We start from the raw sequence: 26,137 nt of genomic DNA on the forward strand, positions 1-26,137 counted from the left end.
ATCTACTCTGTAAACCTGGGAACTGATCCATCCTTGTCAAGAGGTCTGGTCAGTATCAGAGTTCTTCATCCAAATCCAGAGCAGTGGCAGCTGTGCGAAGCTGTTCTTGTTGGCCAAGCATACAATTAGATTCCACGCATACCAGCAACATTTCCAGACAAGCTCCTCGCGCTTCTCAGATTAGTTTGGCCCTAAGATTAATACTTTCAAATAATTTGACAGGGCCAAAAAAAAAGAACAGAAATATGTGGCTGAACAATAAAAAATTATTGTATGAAATTATGCTTGGCCAAAGTTTTATATTTCAGAGTTCAGTTTTGATGAGTGCATCATAAAAAAAGCCCGTCATTGATTGCCGGTGCTAAACAGGTGTGAGTGTGGGATGCTGGATGTGCCCACCTCTGACACTACACTTTCATTCTCTTGAACCTGTTTAGAGCGAGTGACTGAAGATCCCACACCTTGTTTAGAAATCCTTCAGACAATGGCAAAAAGCAAGAAGACTTGTTGTGAAGATTAAAGAGGATTTAACTTCACAGTCAGCGGGGGTGGGTAACATTAAGAATCCCATTAAAATACATGATTTTTTAATAAGATGAGCAATTAATAATTTGAAATCAGTGAAATTAGTGGATAAATTACTTAATAACAAATACTAGTAAAATAACCTTCATTGTTAAACAAGTTTTCAACTTTTGGAATAATTTATAAAGTAGGTGATGATGACAAAAACACCAGCGTATTTCTAAGTCCATTTTGGTGGCACAGTGAAATTGTTCTCTTGGTAGAGGGGTAATGCTGGATCATAAATCTTGCATTGATTTATTTTAAGCAGTAAGTTAAATGGACACTCTGTAGCCCAGACATCATATTTAGTGTGCAACTTACAGTTAATTGGTTGTAGCTTGGGTTACAAAGAAGATGTGTAACACCTGACCCTACTGGTTTGTTGTAAGTGCACAAAAGTGTGGATTTTAATGTCCTCACAGTTGGTCACGGAATAAGAGTCACATCAATTTGCGAATAATGGCACTTATTAGGTTCAATTATCCAGCACAGATTATGTGGTAGTGAGTCCCGCTGCCTGGGACACATGTTGTAGATTGTCCCACACAGATTTCTGTCCATGCTTGAAATAGTCGGAACATTGTATGTCACTTCGCAATGTTTACTCTGTTAACAATTTTACTACGTGAATTCTTTCAACCCTTACTTCTGTAAATTATTACACTATAGAGTACCCAGATTACGAGAAGTCCTGGTATGAATGGGAATTGTTAAAATGAATGCTCCATTTACAGTTCACATGTATTTAAGACACAGCAGCTTTATTTAAAGGGCTTCAGTTCTCCTGCACTGTATTGCCCTCGAAACTTCTAGATGTGCAATTCTAGGAGTGTGTGTCTACATCTACTCATACTGAATTTGGACAACAGATAAATGGTTCTCTGCAGCACGGTTGCTGTGGCTATCTCTGTGGTATTGGCAGCAGGCCATGAACACAGTGGGAGCAAGTGTCCTGAATACAAAAGGAGCTTCTATAGAAGCCCTGGGTTCATGTCTCTTGATTGGTTTATAAATATCAACATGTGCATTGTAGTATTCTCACTGTTGGTACTGAATGGGGAGCCACATAAATTTGTGAATAATGGCACTTATTAGCCTCAATTATCCAGCACTGTTCATCTGGTAGGAGTCTTGCTACTGGAGATACATGCTGCAAATGTGTGGAGAAAATTTTAAGGCAATCCATTTGTAGATTGCTCTTGCACAAATCACTGAATATGCTGGATGATGCATTTATTGGGAGGCATTTTCCCACTCAAAGTCAGCTGGAATATGTATTGCAATGCATACTAGAAGGCTGGAATCCCAGCAGATTGGGAATCAACAGAGACCAGTACACACAGCCCTTCTATAAGGAATTAGTGCAGTTTGGGTGCCATGTATCAAGACAAAGTGTAAGCATAATTTGAGAAATTTATCACAGTAATTCAAGCAGAAAAAGTTCACATAATGGATTAAATATTGTTATTTGAACAGGTGGTGAATGTAGAGTAGAAAAACAGCCAGATAGGCATTGATGGTAGGGAATGGTATCGAAACAAAAGCAGAGAGTATAGTGGGCCAGTTTATTTTCTGAACGAATACTTTCAGGAATGCTGCAGCTATGGCGCACCTGTATGGTACTGACTTCCTGCTCCATTTGGGGCCAGACAGGCATCTAGATTTTTGTTACCTGGCACTATTACCTCTTTATCATTTAACCTCTCCTTCAATCCACCCGATCGCAAATGTTCCCTTTTGTTCTCTCCTTGTCTTCCTCTGCATCTTAAAAACCTGTTTATGGCTCACTATTTCCAGTTGATAGATAATAGACCTGAAATATTAACTCTTTCTCTCTCCACAAATGCTGCCTGACCTGCCAAGTGTCTCCAGCAGCTTCTATTTTAATTTCAGATTCTGTTATTCTTAATCTAAAACTGAAAACTCTTCACAGAGAAAAGATGTTCAAGTCCATTATGATCCTTGCAACCACAGAAAAGGCTTTATCATGATGTATTGCTTGTTCTGCTGCAACAATGCTGATTTAGTGTCCCTGTAGAAGGCTCCATAACTATCTGTTTGTTGTAAGGATTGGTGTCTGTACTCAGCTTGTACATGACTGAGTATCATTAACAATGAATGCAGACACTAGCTTTGTTCCCTCCAGAACATTTCTTTTATTCCTTCCTTCCCCTTCAATCAGGATTGGTACAGAAGATATTAATTAAAAGTATTGTGAGAGCAGGCACTGACTTGCATCTTGGCGTTCAGGTAACAGTATTCTGGTGGCAAATAGATGGAGTAACAACTCCTTTGGATCACGTGGATCACTGTATCATTCACATAAATCCATGAGAGCATGAAGACCTGTAGATCTGCACAGCCATGTCATTCATTCACCACTGGGCAGAAGCAAGTGTAAAGAAAGTGTGTTGACCCTACTGTACAATTCATTGATCATCACATATGTATTAGTTATGGCTCAACTGCGTTCAACTCCCACTTTAACAAAAATATTTAGTTGGCTGTTCCCATGTAGTTCTGAGGAAGTGCCACACTGTCAGAGAAGTCATCTGCTTGATGAGGTGTTAACTTGAGCCCCTGTCCACTTTCTAAGGTAGACAAAAAGATTCCAAAAAGCTGCCTATTTGTAAAGTCACAGCTGGTATTTATCCCTTAATCTTGATCACATATGATTGTTTTTCTGGTAGGTAGGTAGCTGTGTATAAATTAGCAGATTTGTCTCCTACATTACAATGTGGACTGCACTATAAAGTTCTTCATTTCAACAAAGTGCTCTGAGGTAACCCAGGGCTATAAATGTGATTTTTTTTCCCCTTTGTGAACAACAATCAAATTGAAACTGCAGCTGTCCTGAAGAAATGTTAGTCCACATATTCAGAATCCTCGAACAACTTTCCTTCTTTTGCTAGTCTTTTTCAGTCCAGTGTGAGGGGGACACAAAACCCACTGCAGGCAGGCTTCAGTATCTTGATATTCTACCCTGCATCACTGCTACAACAAACTTGTTGAAATTAGTTTTAGCAACGTTTTTTGTATGTGATACATAAGTCTTTCAGTGTGGCACTATTTTGCTTTACTGAAGCATAATGCAGATCTTCAGTCCTGTGGGATATAGGTGTGCTAAAGGGTTGGGAAATGGATGCTTCTCCACATTTCCCACATTATTGCACAACTATGAGCATTCCCAACTATAGTAGCCTTGCTTATGGCCATTAATTGCATCAAAAGTAGGTCAGACATAAACATTGCATCTGTACAAGTAATGCACTTTGACATTAATCAACTGATCACATTCTAATCTTGCTTGTACACCACAGCTCAAATCGAAAAACTTGAAATGTCAGCAGCAGAACTTCCTTTAAAAATCCTAATCTGGGAGTATTGCTTTGCCAATATCAGTGTCCTTGCAGAAGCCAACATCTCCATCACTGAGGCCCTGAGTTTCCAGTATCAATTGAGATGGAATGGGCACTGTGTGCATTTGTCTAATGCATGACGACCAAAGCAAATGTTGCATGAAGGAAGAAATTGGGGAGGGCACCGTCAATGTAAACATCAAGACAGACAGCAATATCATAAACTGGGAGACGGAAGGTCATCTGTTGAGGTCCTGTCTCAGGAGGAGGAATCACTTTCAGATTGATTGCAGACAAACACCAAAAGAGGACAGGTAATTCTCTCATAGAAATTATGGCCTAACCGTACTTTCTGGTACATCAATAAAACGTCTCTTCAGATTAAGGACCAAACTAGTAAGGACGTCTGAAGGTTAAAACTAAATCCTGCTATCAGTGACTAAAGCAGTTTGGGTTATTGCACTCTTTTGAGAATTTACTTCTGGATTTAAGAACTGTGGGCAAAGGACAGAACTCACTTTGGTCATACTATTGTGCAAAAATTTTTGAATGAACTATGAAAATATTTTTTTATCTTGATAGCAAAATTAAGAATAATGGTGCAGAATGAATAATGATTTAGTTGTATGAACATTTATTGTGCTGTGTTCTACTACACAGAATCAGCAGGAATTTGTGCAGGAGAGGCCTAGATTTCCACTAATCTTTGTGTGAAAAGGGCTTCCTGCTTTTGTTGCTAAATGGCCCAACTTTACTTTCAATATTGTAGCTCCTGAACCTTTTATTGAGATGGAATCTGACCACAACTCCAGTCCCAAAGACAGGACACACTATGTTAATTGGTGTAAAATATACCTAGTGTGTGGGTGAGTAGGTAGCATCTGGGGGTGGGGTGGTGGTGGTTGATGGGAATGTGGGGAAAATAACATGGGATTAATGTAGGTTTAATGTAAGTGGGTGATTGATGGTTGGCTCGGACTCAGCGAGCTGATAGGACCTGTTTCTGTGCTGTATAACCAACAATATAGGAAATGCATGTGAAATATACCTGAAAACCTATTGCCAATTCTTCCACAGAATTGGTGACTACTCCTTACTTCACTTAAACACTTAAAGCACAACCAAGGTTTAACTATGAGCTCTGAACCACAAGCATTCCCTGGGAATAGATGGATGTGGCTTGTACAGCTTTATGAATAAAATATGATTAAGATTGGAAGAACAGTTAAAAGCAATGATAAAACCACACACACTTGGCTGAAGTGGTGGCTGTAAATAGCTGTGGCATAACTGGAGGAATTTAAAAGACTGCATTATATGAATTAGGTTCTCACCATTGAGGATTTCGTCAGTGCTGCCCTGTTCTCCTTCCAAGTTTCCTTGCAGAAAAGGTTTAACTGTAAAAGAAAGATTTGTTTGTTAACTTATTGCAGATACTTATTTTATGTATCTCAGAAACAGATTCAGAGCAAGGCAGAAGTAATAGTTAATTGCTGGATGGTTGGATGTATGTGGCAAATCTTCCAAGAACCTGAACCACTGAAGATGCTTCGTAGGCAACCAGCTTTTAACTGAAAGTTATGAGCGATACCTCCTGTTGCATAATGACTTAGACTGCAGCAGTTGAAACACCACCACATTCTCTTGAGGAATTAGGACTGGATAATAAATGCTGGTCCTGGCTGTGACATTTGTATTCTGAAAAATTACTATATAGAAAATATTGCTATAAAGGTCTCCTAGACTGTCACGTGAGTATTCAAAATGGCTCATTTCTGTGGGACCTGTTAGTCACATTATCCGCATCATAAATGTCCAATCTCAGATCAAAGACCCCACCCACCTGGGTCATTCTCTCTTCTCTCCTCTCCTATTAGACAGAAGATACAGGAGCCTGGAGGGCACGTACCACCAGGCTCAAGGACAGCTTCTATCCCACTGTGATAAGACTATTGAACAATTCCCTTATACGATGAGATGGACTCTTGACCTCACAATCTACCTTGTTGTGACCTTGCACCTTATTGTCTACCTGCAATGCACTTCCCTGTAGCTGTGACACTTTACTCTGTACTCTGTTATTGTTTTTACCCTGTACTACCTCAATGCACTGTGTAATGAATTGATCTGTATGAACGGTATGCAAGACAAGTTTTTCGCTGTACCTCAGTACAAGTGACAATGATAAACCAATACCAATACCAACACCAAAACCTGTCTTTCACTGCAATTAAAATCAGTTTTGTTTGTATCAGTTACTGACTGAAGTCCACGAAGGATGATGCTGGAAGTCCCACAACCCTCACCCTCCAAACAGGAATGAAGTATGTGCTCTACAGGCCACCTTGGATATCATAGAAACTCAACCAAAATCCAACAGATGAATGGAGATACAAGAGACTTCAGACGCTGGAATCTGGAGCAACAAACAATCTGCTGGAGGAACTCAGCAAGTCAGGCAGCATCCGTGGGAGGAAAGAAATGGTTGACATTTTGGGTCAAAACCCTGCATAAGGACCAAAAGGGAAGAGGAGAGATGGCCAGTATAAAGAGGAGAAGGGGAGTGGCGAGAAAGGATTCCATGATGATTGGTGGATTGAGGAGGGGGGGGTGAGATGACAGGCAGGTTGTGCCAGGTAGGGGAGGAGAGCGGGGTGGAGTTGGGAGACAGTGACAGGTGAATGACAGATGGAGGCAGACAGAGAGAGAAAGAGAGAGGGGGGGGGGAAAAAAGAGAAAAAAACAACAGATGGAGGAAGATGGGGGGAGGGGAGGATGAAGTTTGGAGATGGCTGCTGGAGGGAGATAAGCAGGAACACAAAGGACTCCCAGAGCTGGATTCGGATAAGTAAAGGAGGTGAGAATGGGAACCATTAGAGGAGAAGGGAGAGGTGAAGGACAGTTGGAACCAGATTAGAGGGGTGGGGTGGGGGAGGCAAAACCTGTGTGTGGTGGGTGGATGGAGCCAGGAGGGGGAAGGGGACAAAGATGGCTGAGGGGGGGAAGGGGGACAAAAATGGGAGGACTGGAGAATCAGAAGGGAGGGGGGCGAATGGGGGGGGGGAGAGGGAAAAAAAGGAAAGGGAAGGTATACCTAAAACTGGAAAACTTAATACTCATGCCATTGGGCTGTAGACTACCCGGGTGGAATATAAGGTGTTGCTCCTCCAGTTTGCATTGGGCTTCATTCTGGCAGTAGAGAAGGCTCAGGACCGACAGGTCAGTGTGAGAATGGGAAGCGGGGTTGAAATAGTCTGCAACTGGGAGCTCGGGATGGCCATTGTGGACTGAGACGTTCTGTGAAACAGTTCCAGAGTCTGTGCTTGGTCTTGCCGATGTGGAGGAGGCCGGCCGGGAGCACCGAATGCAGTAGACAAGGTTGGAGGAGATGCGTGTGAACCTTTGGCTCATCTGGAAGGACTGTTTAGTTCCCTGGATGGTGGCGAGGGAGGAGGTGTAAGGACAAGTGTTACATCTACTGCAAGGACAGGGGTCAGGGAGGGATGGGTGTGGAGGGATGAGCGGACCAGGGAGTCACAGAGGGAGTGGTCCCTATGGAAGGCGGAAAGGGATGGGGAGGAGAAGATGTGGCTGGTGGTGGGATCTCGATGCAGCCAGTGGAAATGACGAAGGATGATATGCTGGATGCGGAGGGTCATCAGGTGAAAGGTAAGGACCAGGGGAACTCTACCTGTGTTCTGTCTGGGAGGACGCGGTGTGAGAGCAGAAGTACGAGAAACAGAAGATATGTGAGATCGGGCTCGACAGCAGAAGGGAAGCCACACTTCCTGAAAAAGGAGGACATTTCAGAAGTCCTGGAACAGAAAGCCTCACCTCGAGAGCAGATGCAGCAGAGATGGAGAATCAGGGAGAAAGGAATGGCATTCTTACAAGACACAGGGTGGGAAGAGGTGTAGTCTACATAGCTAAGTCAGTGGGTTTATAGTAAATATCAGTGAATAGTTTGCAAGCCATTTCAACTCCCCTTCCCATTCCCACACTGACCTGTCCATCCTTGGCCTTCTCTACTGCCACGATGAAGCCCAATGCAAACTGGAGGAGGAACGCCTTATATTTGGCCTGGGTAGCCTACAACCCAATAGCTTGAATATTGAGTTTTCCAACTTTAGTTAACCCTCCCTTTTCTTTTATTCCCTCCCCCTCCCCCTTCCTCTCCTTCTGATCCTCCAGTCCTCCCATTTTGTCGCCTTTCCCACCATCCACCCCCCAGACCCCCTTCAGCCATCTTTGTCCCCTTCCCCCTGGCTCCATCCACCCTCTGCCTGACCTGCTGAGGTTTTCCAGCATTTTCTGTTTTTCTTTCAGATTTCCATCATTTGCATTTCTTTTAGATTTTCCAACATATTCCTGGCTGGTCTCACCAATTCTACCCTCCATAAACTTGAGTTCCTCCAAACATTGATGGCTGTGCCCTAGACCTCCCGTGGCACCTTTGGAAGCAATGCCTCCTTCTAAAAAAAAATCTGACCCTTCGTTTAGAACCTCTCCATATTCTTAATCCTTGTCACGTCTGTAATTTTCACTGTAAGGCTGCAAAATATCCATGCTGCTCAATTCCTGGAATGTCAGCAGTATCTCTTGCTGGCAAGAGCTCTAGAATCTAGAATTCCCTCCCTAAACCTTTCTGTCTCTCTCGTTCCCCTTTCAACTTTTACACACTCCTCAAGAGCATACTCTATGGTCAAGCTTTTGGTCGTTTGTGCTAATATCTTTTTTTTAATCAGTCTATGCTGATTTTTGTTTACTAACACTTCAAGTGCCTTCAGCAATTTTACTATGTTAAAGCTGCTACAGAAATATAATTTATATTATCATCCAACTGCATATACAGGTATTCCTTGATTTGTGAAACAGATGAACTCCTGAAAGACAACATTTCCTAAATCAAAAAGGCTGAGTGAAATGCATAGTGCATATTTTGGTGTGGGGTATTCCTATGATTGGACAGAGACATCCCACATTAATTGATATAATTACATGTAGTGTGTATCTATGTAATTTTTTCTATGTATTTGAATCTGCTATAATTTTACCTATAATATGCTTGCCTATCAATAATTATGTTAATTGCATTTAAAGTCATGTAGTCAGAGAGAGGTACAGCACCAAAACAGGCCTTTTGGCCCATCGAGTCCATGCCGACCATCCACCACCCATTTGCATTAATCCTATTTTATTCTCCCTATATTCTCATCAATTCTCCCCAGATTCTCCCACTCACCTACACACTAAGGGCAATTTATAGTGGCCATTTAACCAACTAACCCTCACATCTTTGGGTTGTGGGAGGAAATTGAGGCACCTGGAAGACACCCCCATGGTAACAGGGGCCACTTCACAGACAGCACCCAAGGATTGAACCCAGGTGTCTGGTGCTGTGAGGCAGTGGCTCCACTGGGTGCGCCATTGTGCCATCCATTTTATTAAGAACATTTCCATTAGGGCTGAACCTGTGATTTCCCAGCACATGAAGCTCCTCATGTGGATGCACAATTATAATAACTACAAAGGCTTACCAGAACACTGAAAGCCACTGCCTCTGAATCCTGGCTTACATTTACACTTAAAGGAGCCTTGCGTGTTGTGGCAGTCTGCATGTGGACTACATGAGTGTGTATTGGCAGCACACTCATCGATATCTGTCAAAAAAACACATCTGTCATCAGGGCAGTTCAAAAGAAATGAGATAATTCTTTCGGTAAAAACGTGATGCAATTTAGTCACATAGGCCAATATTCCAGCATTATTCTAATCCTGGAATCCTGACTAGGAACTACAAAACCTTAGAGATGGGAAATAGAAAATTAGCCTGAATTCTTCCTCCTGGTAACTAACTGACATATATCAGTGAAGTGCCTATACGGCCCTTCAAGTACTTAATAGCTTGCTATTTCAGTTTTACACATACACAGTTAATGTTGAGTGAAATAATGAAGGGACTATTTCCCAAGATAAGCCCATGGCTTCTAAAAGAGAGCAGGGAACTCAAAATTATCACAATTTGTTTCATGATTCTCAATTATGCAACTGTAAGTTTGCTGCAGCTGGGAAGTAACTTCAGCATTATCCGTACCTATACACTTGTATTTGCCATCAATGTATTTAAGTTCATAACCAGTTTGGCATTTGCAGAAGTAGCTGCCAAATGTGTTGACACATCTCCGCAGAGGGGGGCATAGAGGTCTGGAAGTTGCACATTCATCAATATCTAGAAGAGGAAAGAGTAAATGAGACAGATGTGTATATTCTCTTTAGGCAGTGGCTTTAATTGCAAATATATTATTTACTGCATGAATCTATTTAAATAAATATTTGAAAGTGAGGAAACTCTTGCACTTTGTGGATTACTTATAGGATCTAACTCTACATCAATTCATTATTTTGATTTGCTTCACAGGCTAGTGTTCAGTGGGAAAAGTGAATTGGGGGTGATATGTATCTTGTGTGGTCAGGCAGAGGGCAAAATGGGCTAGAATGGATTGTCACTCTTTGGATTTAATCATCCAAGATGAAGTTTATCCCCAAGAAGCCTTAAAACCTTCCTGAAGAAACATTTGGGATAATGTTTTAATTAGGGATCCACCTGGTAACTTTGGAATACCAATGGTTTGATGGATTTGTTATTCTGGATTGTTCTGAAGCCTTTATGAGTTGACGATTAATTTCCTGAACACTGCTGTAAGCAATCTAGAAGAAATATATAGGTAATTCTCAAAACTAAAATTGAACAAAGCTTCAGAACTCTAATATCAGCTTCATATTAGTTTCTTACTTTTTGTGAGACAATAGTCCAGCCAGTCTTAAAAATATTGTCATTATGTGTTTGCTCTCTCTCAAGTCTCTTATTGGTATATTTCATATTTCCTTATGACATTTTGGCCCATTGAGCCTAAGCTGGCTCATATAGCAATTCCAATCCCATGCTAATGTTCCATGTGACCTATTCTCACATTCCCCCCAGATTCAACTACTCGTACCCACTGTGGACAATTTGCTAAAGTCAATTAACCTATCAATCCACATATCTTTGGCATGTGGGAAGAACCCACAGCATCCTGGTAGAAAACCACACGGACACAGACAGAACATACAAACTCCACACAGATGGCATCCAAGGTCAGGACTGAACCCAGGTTACTGGAGCTGTGAGGCAGCAGGTCTACTAGCTATGCCACTGCACCACCCCTAATCCTTCATGGTATAGGAAAATTGGAACAGGAGCAGATGATTCATTCCCTTTGGTCCATTTTACCATTCACTGAGACAATGGCTGACCTTCACCTCACCATAATTCACTTGATTTTGAGTTACTTCTCTTATGATTTATGATGCTGCTGTAAATCACATGACAAACCCTCTTAGAATACATCCAACCAATGTTGGCAGCTGTGTGTCTCCAGCTGTTATAATGGTTAATAGGAGTGGGGGGTAGTATGTTGCACATGGTTAAAAATAAATGTGTCACTCACTTATCTAAGCTTCTATCAGCAGCAAAGTAGTTAATACAATGAAATGCCCTCCACTCACGAAGCATACATAAAATCTAGGACCCATTGTCAACTTAATGCCTATTAGTAATCCACATATTTGTCTTATAAGTAGAATTACGCCTCTGTAGTAAACATTTTTCAGCCATTGTTGAGTAGATGTGTCTTGGAATATAGATGGGAATGGCTAGGCTGGAGACAGCTGGAGACAAGCCATCTTAGCTTATGCCTGACAGCTACAGAAGCTCAGTCTGTTCCTGTGTTTCCTCCTTGTTAAATCAAGTGTCAGGGAACACTCAAAGCTCTCATCAGTGCAATGTGTTTTCTGTCTGTGCAAACTCCACAATGGCACAGAGGGAGGAAAAGCAGTCAGCAAACAGGAATGGTGTTGAAATAGCTAAGGTCAAAGAGGAAAGACAAACGGTGGTCTTAGAACACCAGACATCATTGCAACACAACTGCTGTACCTTGACCAAACAATAATCCACAATTGAACTTAATATATTTGGGATACATTATGTGAAAAAAAATATTTCCTTCTGTAAATCATGACCTTCTTAACTGGCAAACTGGGCTCTAACACATGAATGAAGCACAGACCTACGCAGGTTCTCCCGTCTGGTCCGAGCTGCAGTCCAGAGGATGGACAAAGGCAGTGTATCTCTCCCTTCACATTCTCACAGCCATACTGACAATTCGCCATAGCGCATGTCCTGGAATCTAAAAGACACCAAATCTGTAAGTTCATCCAGGAGCCACAAACACTCAGCACACATGAGCAACCCCACAACAGATGGTTCATTCTGTTCTGTTCCCTCCATTTTTCTGGGTGACCAAAATTCAAATCTGTTCCAAATCTTTGCTAATGCAGGTGACACAGACTGAATGAGCTGTGCGCTGTGGGAAGGGGGCTGGGCAAAATGATATTTTATTCTTCATTATTCCCAAAGGAAGGTGACAACTGGAAAGAGCATTATTTATTTGATCTCTGTTATTGTGGAGCTTGAGTTATTTCTGGCATAACAGATTGATCGTGAAAGGGACGTAGAGCAAAGTGTTGGTTTAACATTGTTCACAGTAGCCTTAACATGATTTATAAGATAAGATTAAGATATATTTATTAGTCACATGTACATCGAAACACACAGTGAAATACAATTTTTGCGTAGTGTATTCTGGGGGCAGCCCGCAAGCGTCGCCATTCTTCAGGTGCCAACATAGCATGCTCACAACTTCCTGACCCATACGTCATTGGAATGTGGGAGGAAACCGGAGCACCCAGAGGAAACCCACGCAGACACGGGGAGAACGTACAAACTCCTTACAGACAGTGGCCGGAATTGAACCTGGGTTGCTGGCGCTGTAATAGCATTACGCTGACTGTTACATATAGTTGGATTACATTATAATATTGTAAAATGAAAGTGCTTTGACAGGATTAAGAAAGGTCAGATTTCTGTCACTTGAAGTGATCCAGAAGGAGGCCATTTGGTCCATTGCCCCTCAGAGGAGACTTGCCATTCATCCTACCGTCTGTCTCCTTTTTCCCTGCAACTTATTCTCTTGCACACATGCCCAGCAACTCCCCTTTTGATTCTGTTTGCCTTCTTTAACTCTCTGAAACTAGAGCATTCAGAAGAAACCCATGCAGTCACGGGGAAACATGCAAGCTCCACACAGATAGCACCCAGGGTCCCTTTTGCCAACTGCTGCATCACAAAACCACCCAGCTAACAGCAAATCTGTTCATTATTTGTCCTAAATCTGTGGCATTTGTCAACAACAATGGCAGTGGGTGCCCTGTTGGCATTATATTGCTTTGCTGACATAGTGCTCCTGTGTTTCCAGTTGCTGTGCCACAGACAGGCAGAGAATGCATTTGATTGCCACTCCTGCTATTGGAGACAATCTGACTGGAAGCCAGATAAATCCCCAAAAAAGAAGACAGGGAAAATTAAAGGGAAAAGAAAACTCCCCATTGTCACCTCCAGGTTGTGGTGACAGGGTCCTGGGAAATGGCATCTAGAACAGTCCCAGCATTATTCCCTGCATTTAAGGTGAGAGGGGTAAGTTTTTTACACAGAGATTGGTGGGTGCTTGGAATGGACTGTCAGGGGTGGTGGTGGAAGCAGATACGATAAGAGGCATTTAAGGGGCTCCTAGATAGCCACATGAATGTGCAGAGAATGGTAGGATATGGGCCATGTGCAGGCATAAGGGATTAGGCGTCATTAGCTTAATTAGTTTGGCACAGACATTGTGGGCTGAAGGGCCTGTTCCTGTGCTGTACTGTTCTCAGTTCTATGTTCTAAGGCCCTCTGCACCTCCACACTTCTCTCCACCTCCTTATCAATCTTTTGGCATCTCTCGTGGGACTCTTGGTTCAGCATTCATTCATTTATCTTTTTTTTTGCTCTGTTGACTTTTATAAAGCACCTTAGGGCATTGTCCTATACAAATTAGATTGATGTTATTCTTAAAATAATCTAGGATTTGTAGGTGGAATCATTGAACAAGGGGGCTATTTACTGAAGGTATGGAGGTTGTTTTAATCTAACTCAGTCAGAAGGATACCCGTGGAGTTGGCTGGAATGCCAATCTTATACCACACCCAATATCACTTTCCATTGACTTCAATTGGATGTCAGGCCAATGATGTACCCAGTCTTATCAGTTTCTGGTTCAGTGGCTTAAATTAAAGCTGTGCATATTTGTGTCTCCCATTACAGAAATCTTTTCTTTTAATTGCACAGTATTGTGCCAAGAACTAAATGTAATATTGAGACAGTTTCTGTAGCAGCACATCTACAATTAGTTAGCCCCGTTCCTCCAAAGCCCATAAAGTTGCTGGAAGTTTGAGCTGATATGTTGCAGCAAGTGAAACATGGTATTTGGAATCTCCCTAAAATATTCAAAGTTGCAGGAATGAGATTCTCATCTTGTCTTGTAATTAACAATTAGAAACATTTTTTGTTTGTACTTGCTTGCACTAATGTATTTTGTGGTGCATTTTGTTCATAGCTATCACACCAATGCAATTTTAGGCAGACACCAAGATAAATTTTTTTCAAAGCTAATGCAGAGCAGTGTCCCTTTGGCAGCAATGTCTGGACATTTACCTGTCTGCCCCTTGCCTGAAGTTGCTGTATCATTAATGGATAAATCATGACAAGTACCATTCACCTCACAATAACTTTGATAGCAAATTCTGAACCATCATTTTAATGTATTTTAACATATAAAATAAGCATTGGTCCTGAACTTTTAAGAAACATTGACCTCAAGAATACCAGAAGTCATACTAAGTAATACAAATTAAAAGTTAGTTGGGAGTAAAACATAATGAACTTTTCAGATGACTCATGCAGCACAAGTATTTTATTACACCACTCCAGTTACTCACTAGCACATGTGCTATCAGGCATCAGCATGTAGCCATTCAGACAGTAGCACTTGTAGCTGCCATGTGTGTTCATACATCTGTGCTCACAGGGCCTTGGCTTCAGTCCACATTCGTTAAAGTCTGTAGCAGCCAAAAAAACATTGGAACAAAACATAAATAGCTGAAAGGACCACATTTATTTGTTTTATAAGCTGATTTATTACACTCTTGGATAACACACAAACCTGCAAAGTATTCAAAAGGCTTTGAAAACACAAACATGGTGATGGTATATTGTGCGGGATTCATAAAGGTGGGAAGAAGTGTCTCCTTTAAGACACAGCAGTGCACTATCTGCTGGAGGAACTCAGCAGGTCCAGCAGCATGTGTGGGGGGGAAAGGAATTTAACTGGTCCCAACTGGAACTTAAGAAGCAAAGTAATGAAACAGAAATGAGACATGCCAGTACGGAGACTAAATACTTTTTAACTACACTCTTGAGGAGAACAATTGATGCTTCTCCTTCCCAATCTCTGGTTTTCTCCCATCTTCTTCTCTTGTGATATTTTAGATTTCCAGCATCTGCCATATCTTAGATCCTCTGTTCTGGTTGCTAGAGACTGTCTCCAGGTGTCCCAGTTTCAGCCTCTTGCTGCTGGTTTTTGTGAAGTTCAACAGGACCTTTGTGTACCCAAACCTGTCTGGTTTCTGACATTCCTCTCTGCAAATACTGGTGCCATGGCTTCACCTGATTCAGAAGTTACAGACCATACAAAGTCTTGGCACTCACCTTGGTTACATGTTTTACCAGTAAATCCAGGGTAACATTTGCATTTATTTGCCCCGATACATTCTCCGTGTTTACATCCATGTTCACAGACAGCTGCAAAGAAATCAAATCAAGGGAATTAAAGCAGAATTAGAATGTGATTGACTGGTTACATCCTTCTGTTTTATTTTCTATTGTCTTAATGAAGGATTCATTTCCCAATTAACAGAAGGGACAAACAGCAAAAAATAAAGAGTAGCTGCACCTTTCACTTTAGCCTGAGTAGAATAGATCAGTTAAATGCAATGGAAGGATATTTACTCAGAAAAGTTACCCAAGTCCTAACTTGTTTTAAGATAGATAAGATAAGATATCTTTATTAGTCACACGTACATCGAAACACACAGTGAAATGCATCTTTTGCATAGAATGTTCTGGGGGTAGCCCGCAAGTGTCACCATGCTTCCGGTGCCAACATAGCATGTCCACAACTTCCTAATCCGTACACCTTTGGAATGTGGGAGGAAACCGGAGCACCCAGAGGAAACCCACGCAAACAGGGAGAGAACGTACAAACTCCTTACAGCCAGTGACTGGAATAGAACCTGGGCTGCTGGTGCTGTAAAGCGTTACGCTAACCGCTACGCTACTGTGCCGCCACGGTCTTTCTGTCTCTTTGGATGTAGATGGACTGCATATGAATTTCCAATTTTTTTTGACAATATTTTTATTAAATCCATGAAAAAAATACAGATTTCCAATATTTAAATGCCATATTTCCAAATCAGATTCTGATCAGGTGACTGATTTTGTCCTTGGTTTATCCACACCCCTCCTACTTGGTAATTTAGCCCCATTTGTAGTTAGAAGCTATGTTTCTTTGGAAGTGAAAGATATTAAAATTGAATCACGCAGAATGGAGTCTCACTCCTTCTCAATGTCAGAGGGACAGGGTGTTTAGCTAAAGTGAAATAGGGTGGGGAAGAAGCAGGTGTGAGTGCACTGGGCTAAACCAGCAGTGATATGCCCCACTTCCCCCAATAATTATCAAACACATTCAGGGCACTTGTGTACAAACTGCCTCTATTTAAAGCAAGCCTCCAAAATGTAAAGTCCAGCTCAGGCCCTGGGCAGATAGTGGGATCATAGTCTGTATGGACACAGCTCAGCACATCACGAAAACCAGCCTCCCCTCCATGGACTCTGTCTACACTTCTCGCCACCTCGGAAAAGCAGCCAGCATAATCAAAGACCCCAACCGCCCCGGACAGTCCCTCTTCTCCCCCCTCCCATTGGGTAGATGATACAAAAACCTGAAAGCACATGCCACCAGGCTCAAGGACAGCTTCTATCCGGCTGTTATAAGACTATTGAAAGGATCTCTTGTACAATAGGATGGACTCCTGACCTCACAATCTTCCTCATCATGGCCTTGCACCTTATTGTCCGCCTGCACTGCACTTTCTCTGTAACTGTAACACTATATTCTGCACTCTGCTATTGCTTTACCCTTGTACTACCTCGATGTACTGACGTGGTGAAATGATCTGTATGGATAGCACACAAAACAAAGCTTTTCACTGTACCTCAGTACATGTGACACTAATAAACCAATTACCAATGTTTTTGATGTGCATTCTGCTGGGATGACAATTCATTGAAAACCTTGGTAACCATCCAAATTACCATCCATCCAGAATTTACATGTGGTGAGTCATCAGGAGCAAGAAGCCTCATCTGATTGGGTATGAGATTGAAACTCAACCCGATACTGCCAGTCTCAAATAAAAACAGAAACGCTGGAAACACTTGGCAGGCCAAAGAGCAATATTCCCAGTTATGACGAAGGGCGTTGGACCTGAAACGTTAACTCCATTTCCATTTCCACACATGCTGCCTGACCTGCCGAGTGCTCCCAGCATTCTCTGTTTATATTTCAGATTTCTAGCCCCTTCAATCCTTTGATTTTCATGGCCAATCTGCTCCTGACCTGACCAGTGCCAAACTGACCCAGATCTGTCCATGGCCAAACCAACCCTGACCCAACCATGACAAACTGACGCTGACCCGATCACAGCCAACCTCTCCCCGACCCGACCAGTGTCAAACTGACCCAGATCTGTCCACAGTGAACCTCACCCCACTCTGACCAAAGTCAAAACCAAAGTCAAGTTGATTGTCATACAGACAAGTACATGTATGCACAGGTGCAATGAAAAACTTACTTGCAGCAGCATCCACGATAAAGTGACCCTGACCCAACCATGGCCAATCTGAACTTGACCTGACCACAGCCAACATCCACCCCATCCGTCCATGTCTAACCCACACCTGACACTTGAGTTTCTCAAGTGCAGAGATTGACCCTGAGGATCTTCTGGCAGTTTTCACACACTCTTTGCACATCCATCGATCTTTTTGTTGGTGAACAAGTTTGGTCCATGTAGAGTCTGTCAAACCTCAAGTGTGTTGTCTGTCCTTTCCTGAAGTTTTGGGAATCCCACAGTCTAGCAAGTTCCCCGTGCCTATCTGGCCCTGCTAACTGCTGCCCAAGGAGATGGATGCAAATCTCTCTCTCCTTGCGTGGAGAATCTCTGTCTTGTTACACAGCCAGTGAGCAGTGTGCTGCAAGTTGTGATGTGTGGCGTTCATCTGATGCTGCCTGGAATGATCCTGAACCTAAGAAATTCAGGGTCATCATGACCTTCAGCTCCAGCTGCAGAGAGATCCAGGCACTGGTCCTTGGCTGGAGTCAAGCCTGCGGACAATGGGAGGTCTCAGTGACTATTGGCTGTGAAAACCTTAGCCTCAGGATAAACTGTTGTATCTACATGTGTAGAGTCATAGCGTCATACAGCATGGAAACCCACCACATCCACACCGACCAGTGGTCACCCACTTGTGATTAATCACATCTTCTAGCACTTCACACGTAGCCTTCTATGGCCTAGTCGATTCAAGTGCTCACCGAGACACTATTTAAATGCTGTCAATGACTCTGTTTCCATCATTCTCTCAGGCAGTGTATTCCAGGTATTCACCCCTCTCTAGTGAGAAACGGTCCCCCTCAGATCCCCGCTACATCTCTTACCTCTTACCCTAAACCTATGTCCTCTCGTTTTATCTACCTCTGATATGGGGAAGAATTTCCTGCAGCCTACCCTATCGATACCCCTCATAATTTCATATACCTCTATCATGTCCTCTTTCAACCTCTTCCGCTCCAAGGGAAACAGACCTAGCTGCTCCAGTCTCTCCTCGTGACTGAAACATTCCATCCCAGGCAACATCCTGGTGAAGCTCCTCTGCAATCTCACTGTCACATCTTTGTTGTGTTCTCAGAAGACACTTGGGGGATAGGCCCTCCTGGGCAGCGTCTTTGTCTCCTTCTCCTATGGGCTTATTGGTCTTGTCCTCAGGTCCTCTTTCCCTGCTCCCAATAGCCCAGTAGCTCACAATCAAAACAACCGTACTTTATCCAAAATACAGCAGCCTTTATTTCATTGTGGGGAGTAAAAACTTGTGATGCTGGCAATCCCAAGATGTAACTTCATGGATACAATGAGTTCCCTTACAAATCAGACCTGCCAACAATGGATGATCCCTTTAAATACCAATCTACCAAACATGAGGCACGCAGTGTGTTAGGTGGATGTGCACAGACCAGTGTGTCAGGGTAGCTGTGCAATCTGAATGCTTTGGGAGTGCATGCATGTTATGCACAGAATTCTGCAATCGTACAAGTTATTCAAGGCACACATCGATGTTTCCACTTGCACATAATGGGGGATTGCAACATGAAAAATGTGTATGACAGGAAAGAAACTCTGCCCTTGAAAGTTGAACCAGGATTCCTCACTCAAATCAGTGATAGTTTAAAAGTGTGTAATAAGCAAACCAATTCTGGGGTTCATTTATCAAAGCAAAGTTATGTTCAATGTCTAGAAGTGTGTTTGGACCACATCTGAAGTAACTATAAATGCACAGAGGCACTAATATTATAACTCGGAAGTTACAGCTACTGGGTAAAATGGAACAGACAGAAATGGCCATCAAATTAATAATGATTTCTCTTGTGAGGAAGATGAAGAGTTATTCATATTAGGTAGTCACCAGTCGATCCAATGTGGAATTTAGGGGAAAATTTTGGAATGAGCTTCCCACTAAGGCACTGGCGAGAGCTGTTGGCTCACAACCATTTTGCCCTCTCTAGGGTGCAGGATTAAGCATCTCTGCAGGCAGCCATATTTCCTGCTCATCCTCAAAACTCTGCATGCTGTACATTCTAAATACAAAACCCATATGTCGGAAGAAATTCTGGCCACAAATCTGCTTTCAGTTTTGTACATTCTCCAAGCCACAGGTCATCACAACATTATGTCATTTAAGCTATCAATTTAGTTCTCAGTGGAGAGAAATATGAAGGAAAATATTACATTAACCAAGAATTAATGCTGCATAATATAGCTACACAGGCAATATGTACCAGATAGATTAACATGGTAGATATTGGCGCCTCTGGAATAATCATCTGAGTTATGGCTTGACATGAGGTAAACTGTTCAGACAGCGTGAACCAGACACACAGATGCTGGTTTCCCTTGTCTATGACATGCTTACTTGTTGAGATTGGAGCCAAGCATTTATTCTGTCGCTGCTAAGACTTAGTTGGTGGGAAAATAGTTCTGTACACAAAATTATGACCTGTGCAGAAGCTTTCATCAGATGCTTCATACACTTACTTCAGGCCATTGGCAAAACAGGTGTGTACACTTCCTGCAGTCTGTTTACACAGACTGGTTCTCACAAGCCCTTGTCAAAATGGTGATCCAGGAATTGTAATCAGACTTCAAAGGGAAAAACTCCACAAAGTTTCCCAATTACTGTTATTGTTCAGCTCCTGCTTTCTATCTGGCATTGAGCTTCAATAACTGAGGTACCACACAGGAGGCCAATAGCAACAGATAAAGGTGCATGTTTGGAAATGCCACTTGTGCCTCCAAAATGCACCCACAATCTGTGCTTTTGAGGATCAGAACATCACCTTGGAAGGCTATATTGTTCTGTGCCTTTGGAGAAGTCTGGGAGTAGAAATTAGTCTTCGAATAGTTGCTAAACATGTGCAAGAACATGGCTCACTTTGCACACATTTGGTTCCAAGTTAATGAAACAGAATGTGTTGGTTGATATCTGATACTATCCCATGTTGTTAGTGGTGCTTTTTGGGTCCAATTCTTTGGAAATCCCTCCCTAAATCCCTCCACTTTTGCCTCTACTCTTTTAAGACCCCGTCCTTATAATCCACCTCTGATCATCCTTTCTAATAACATCTTTGCTAGCTTGGCAGTTACTTCCTCTATACCTTTGAAGCATTTTATTTACTTACAAGGGGCAATATAAATTCAATTGAGTGTTTTGGGGTCCTTGCTGTGCACAAATTGACAACCACATGTGTCGATGTAACATCAGAGATTGCATTTCAACAGCATTGCATGGGCTGGAAATTGCTTTGTGACATTTTCAGGATTATGGATGATGGTATTTAAATGTATTATTCTTCTGTCTTCATTCTGAAGTCACAAGATTTCTTTTAATATTCATTTACAGGATATGGATATTGCTGACAAGTCCAGCATTTATTGCCCATCCCTAATTGCCCTTGAGAAGGTGGCGGTGAGCCATCTCTGGAACTGCTGCAGAAGGTGCTCCCACAGTGATCTTGGGCAGCTTGTTCCAGGATTTAGACCTGGTGGTAATGGAGGAGAAGTGATATACTTCCAAGTCAGACTGGTGTGCGACTTGGACAGAGTTATATAGATGGAGATATTCCGAGTGTCTGCTGCCCTTGACCTTTTTTATGCTAGAGGCCAGGGGTTTGGAAACCATGTTACAGTAACTTCAGGTAGGGATTGGGATGCAGTTCACTACATTGGAAAGGCAGGAGAAGGATACTGCTACTTCTGCACCTTCACAGTGTCCCTTGTAATTCTTTTTCCAACCATAGCAACATTCAAATCGGGATCCATAGCGACAAACTCCAGGCTGAATTCCAGAATGCCTTCGGTCTCGAAACCTGAGGGAGAAAAACACAGAGGTGTCAACATTTAGTTACAGTTACTTCTTGTCTTTTTTTTCTCATACTGCTAAGAAGCCTGTGCATTAAAGTTGACAGCCTTTCAAGTCAATAGTACTGGCAGTGGAAAAAAAGGGCTTGCATTCACATAGTGCTTTTCACATCTCTTTCAAAATGTCCCAAAGTACTTTACAGTCATGTACTTTATCCATGATGTATAGGCACTGCTGCAATGTAGGAAATGTGGTTGACGATCTGTGCACAGCAATATCAAACAACTAGCAACATGATTGAGACCAGATAAACTGCTTTTAGATATAATTATGGAGTCATAATGTTGGCCAAGGCACCAGGGATAACACCCTTGACGTTCTTCAAAATAGCGCTATTGAATTTTTACTTTGAGAGGGTGTCTCTCACCTACCTGACCGTTAGATAAGGTCAGCATTGCCACAGATACTGTGATAGTTATTGTAGGGGTAGAAAGATGGCACCTCTGACAGTGCAGCACTCCTGCAGCACTGCAGTGGAGAATTAGCCTGGATTTTAGTCCTCAAATCTCTTGAGCGGAAACTCACAGTCTTCTGACTGAAGTAGTGAGAGTATTATTGGTTAACAGTCACGAGCTGCACGTGACTCTCCTGCATCTTAGGTGTGCCTCAATGGCCTGTGAATCTGTGATTGTGTTGTGACCATTGAGGAACTGAAGCTGTGATCAGTGCTCAGTGTCTGGGCCATGTTATTTTCCGTGAAGATGGATTTTGGAGGTAGCTGAATGGGAGCATTGTATTCAAGACACAAGCAGCACAGACCCTACTGGGTGACCAAGAGAAAGACTGGAACTTATGACCTACATTTTTTATTACACAGAATAAAAACACCAATTTAAGACGATGTTGAGATAATCCAGCAAACAAATTGATATGGAGAGACCCTAAAGATGGCAGCTCCAATTTCTCTCTCCTGACCCAGCTGTGATGTTGATATGCCCTCCAGTTACACTCGACGGCAGAATTAAGGGTAGCTAGGGGTGTCCATGTGCCTCTGTGGGACGTCCCTGTGGTTCCACTCACATTTCCTCCCCTGTATAGATGGCGATGCTGAACTGGCCCCTGTGCCTAATTGTCAGTTGGTGAGAGGTCATTTAGCAGAGTGATTTTGCCGTATTGTTTTGGTACTGGGTCATTTCTAAACATTGAAGACAACAGTTGCTGATCATTTGAAGGTATTTTATGAAACCCATGCGGACATGGGGAGAACGTACAAACTCCTCACAGACAGCAGCCGAAATTGAACCAAGGTCGCTGGCGCTGTAATAACGTTACGCTAACCACTACACTACTGTGCCTGCATTGAGAAGGTAGCCTTCCCTCCTGTCGTGACATAGAAAATCCAGCTGCTACTGATTTCTGCCACGAGCATTGCTTGTCAGTGGCTGAGAAAGTGATCAGAGTGCCAACCTTACAGCTGCTGCGAGGCAACTGTTGCCGCCTGACCCGCCGAGGTCCTCCAGCACCTGGTGTGTTGCTCCAGATTCCAGTGTCTGCCGTCTCTTGCGTCCCCATTTTGCTACTCCACTGCAAAGTCTCTTCAAGCTATTGACCACTCTGAAGACGTTCTCCTCCTCTCTTTGATGGGAGTTCTGTGAGACCCTCTCTCACTGCTTCCATTCTGTGATTTCTCCTGCTCTTTGACCACACAGACTTGCTACTACAGCCACATGTCCTTCCTTGGTACTTGTATCACCTCCTCACCTGGATCCACCTATCGCATGCTAGCTCTTGTTCCACACCTCCCTTCCATCTTTTTATACTGGTTATGTCCCCTCTATCTCTCAGTCCACATGAAGGCTCTTGACCCAAAACATTGACTGTCCATTTCCTTCTGTAGATACCGTTTGACCCATTGAGTTCTTCCGCTGTCTTCTGGGTTGCTCCAGATTCCAGCATCTGCAGTCCCTTGTGTCTTTGACCTGTGATGTCAGTGAGTCAGTTCTCGTTCAGCGTAAGAGGCAGGCCTTTGTTGCTCTGCTTAGGCATGCTTTTGTGCTTATTCAGTTTCACATGTGCCTTCCGAAGCACAGAGAGCTCCACCTTCTCCTGTGGGCGGTTGGATCCTCATGCAGTTCTTGAGTTTATAAAGACCCCATCAACTGAATGGATAAAAGGATATTTTATTCTTTATTGTCCAGAGACTGAGTGATGTGTGACTTCATACTATGCTTGTTTGCAGTCTGGGGATCATCATGATGATTTATAGCTTTACGGACTGTTCAGGAGAACAACACTGCTCAGTCAGAGCAATGTGGCTGTCTGGCTGGAAGGGAAGGAGGGGGGTTTCTATTTCAGCCTGGGTTGGTGACATCCTTTAGGCATGCAAGTACAGATGCAAAAAGTAATTTTGAAAGGCCTTAGCCAGAACAGAATCTTGTTGAGCAGATCATTCGAATTTTCAAGTCCCATTTCTGGTGCCTGGACTAATACCTTGCAGGGCACGACAGGATTGATGTCAGAATGTTTCCATGAGAATCTCGAATGAGGGGCATGGTTACAAGGTTAGGGCATGGTCACTTAAACTTGAGGCGTGTCAGAATTTCTTCTCTCACGGAGGGTCGTGAATCTCTGAAATTCTCTGTTCCAGAGGGCTGTGGAGGCTGGATCATTCAAGGTGTTTAAAGAGGAAGTGGATTCACTTTTGAAAGATCAGGGAATTGAAGGCTATGGGGAACTGGCACAGAAGAAGAGATGGGGCCTGATCATATTGAATGGCTGGGCAGGCTTGATGGGCTGAGTGGCCTACTCCTGCTCCTATTTTTGTATGTTCTTATGGACAAGTCAAGATGAGCCTTGGAATCCAGACCAGCAAGGAATTTCAGGTTTGCTGCATATCCCAGAATTAGATCATCGAAAAGGGATTGGGTCCTCCAAGCTCAGGAGGTAAAGAAATGTTGGAGACTAATCCTGGATGGTAATGAAACGGCAGAAAGGTTCACCTGACTCTTCCCCAACCAACGTCATCATGTGGCTGAACTTCCAAACATCAGCGTGATAAATAAGTTCATTCATGATCCCCTTGTCTAGTATTCAAAGAATTATTCAACCAACCTCTAATACCTCAAACCTCCTCTCTGGTTGAGTATAGTAACAAATATTAAAGTCATAGAGTCATACAGCACAGAAGTAGTCCCTTTGGCCCAACTTATCCATGCTGACTAAGGTGTCCACTTGAGCTAGTCACATTTGCCTGCATTTGGCCCATGTCCAATCAAACCTTTCCTATATCCATGTACCTGTCCAAATGTCTTTTAAATGTTGTAATTGTACCTGCCTCTAGTACTTCTTCTGGCAGCTCGTTCCATCTATCCTCTGTTTGAATTAATTATACCAGATGGACAACAGGAAGTACTGAATGGACAGAAATGTTCATGGTTTAAGGAATAGCAGGACAATTATCTGGTGTAGAGCATTGACGAAGGCGGGCAGGTGATCTCACTGAAGTGTACAAAATTCTAATGGGACTCAGTAGAGTATACATGCAGATGATATTTCCCCTGGCTGGGGTATCTGGAACCAGGGACACAGTCTCAGAATAAGGGGCTGGTGATTCAGGACTTCAGTAAAAAGGAGTTTCTTCATGCAGAGAGCAGTGAGTCTTTAGAATACACTACCTAGCAGGGCTGTGGAGACTCAAGCCACCGTGTTTCTTCAGGACAGAGGTTGATAGATTTTAAAGGGAATAAAGAGAAAAGGGGTTGGTGAAGAAAAGTGACATTGAAGCAGAAGACCGGCCATGATGTCACTGAATGGTGGATAAGGTGCAAGAAATCAGATGACCAGACTCCTGCTTCTATTTCTTATGGCCACCGTGAATACATTGTTACGGACTCAGTGAAAGTCCCTTTAAGATAGAGAGTGTGTGTGTGGGGCGTGCTTACGTCAATAGAAGATAAAGGACGTAATGACGTTGTTGAAGAAGTCAGAAGAAGAAGGAGAGAGAGAGAGAGAGAGAAGGGAGAGAGACACCAGCCTGCTAGTTTTCTCTATCGATGGATGAGAAACTATAACTGTGTCTGCCACTGAAATCCATGTATGGAAGTTGGAAGTAATCCGGTGGGGTTCACTTTGTTGCTGACCTGTAGAAGGAAACAGGTATTTGTGTGTGGACGACCACGATTCGGATGCTTTTCGGGGTGAGGAAGTCACTACCGAGTAAACACTGAAGTGTCGTTCGGGTTCCATCGTGGAACATTTGGATTTCGTATTTACTCTCTCTATGTTTCTCTACGTCTACGTCTTATCTTCAGACAACGGTGGTTGTTGAAGAAGCCCTTGCTCATGTTTCACCTTATGGCTTGCGGAACTGAACTTTAAGAACCATTCCGGAACTGGGAGTTTGGGACTTTGCCACACACACACACGAAGAGTTTCGTTTTGGGGTTAACATTCGAGGTTTAACATTTTTGAATTCTAACATACTAAC

The 26,137-nt window shown here is 42.8% G+C and overlaps 1 protein-coding gene across 1 annotated transcript in view; it reads right to left on the reverse strand.

Annotated features, from left to right (window-relative positions):
- The window catches only part of egfl6 (EGF-like-domain, multiple 6), a 53,836-nt gene that overhangs the window by 18,613 nt on the left and 9,086 nt on the right, over window positions 1–26,137 (reverse strand). The window contains exons 2-7 of the mRNA XM_052014449.1: window positions 21,552–21,658; window positions 15,607–15,699; window positions 14,838–14,957; window positions 12,035–12,154; window positions 10,021–10,155; window positions 9,464–9,586 (exon numbers count right to left, since the gene is read on the reverse strand). Coding sequence (XP_051870409.1) covers window positions 9,464–9,586; window positions 10,021–10,155; window positions 12,035–12,154; window positions 14,838–14,957; window positions 15,607–15,699; window positions 21,552–21,658 — 698 coding nt within the window. The remainder of the gene's footprint in view (window positions 1–9,463; window positions 9,587–10,020; window positions 10,156–12,034; window positions 12,155–14,837; window positions 14,958–15,606; window positions 15,700–21,551; window positions 21,659–26,137) is intronic.

The sequence above is a fragment of the Pristis pectinata genome, chromosome 4 (genome assembly GCF_009764475.1).
Source record: "Pristis pectinata isolate sPriPec2 chromosome 4, sPriPec2.1.pri, whole genome shotgun sequence".
NCBI classification, from domain to species: Eukaryota; Metazoa; Chordata; class Chondrichthyes; order Rhinopristiformes; family Pristidae; genus Pristis; species Pristis pectinata.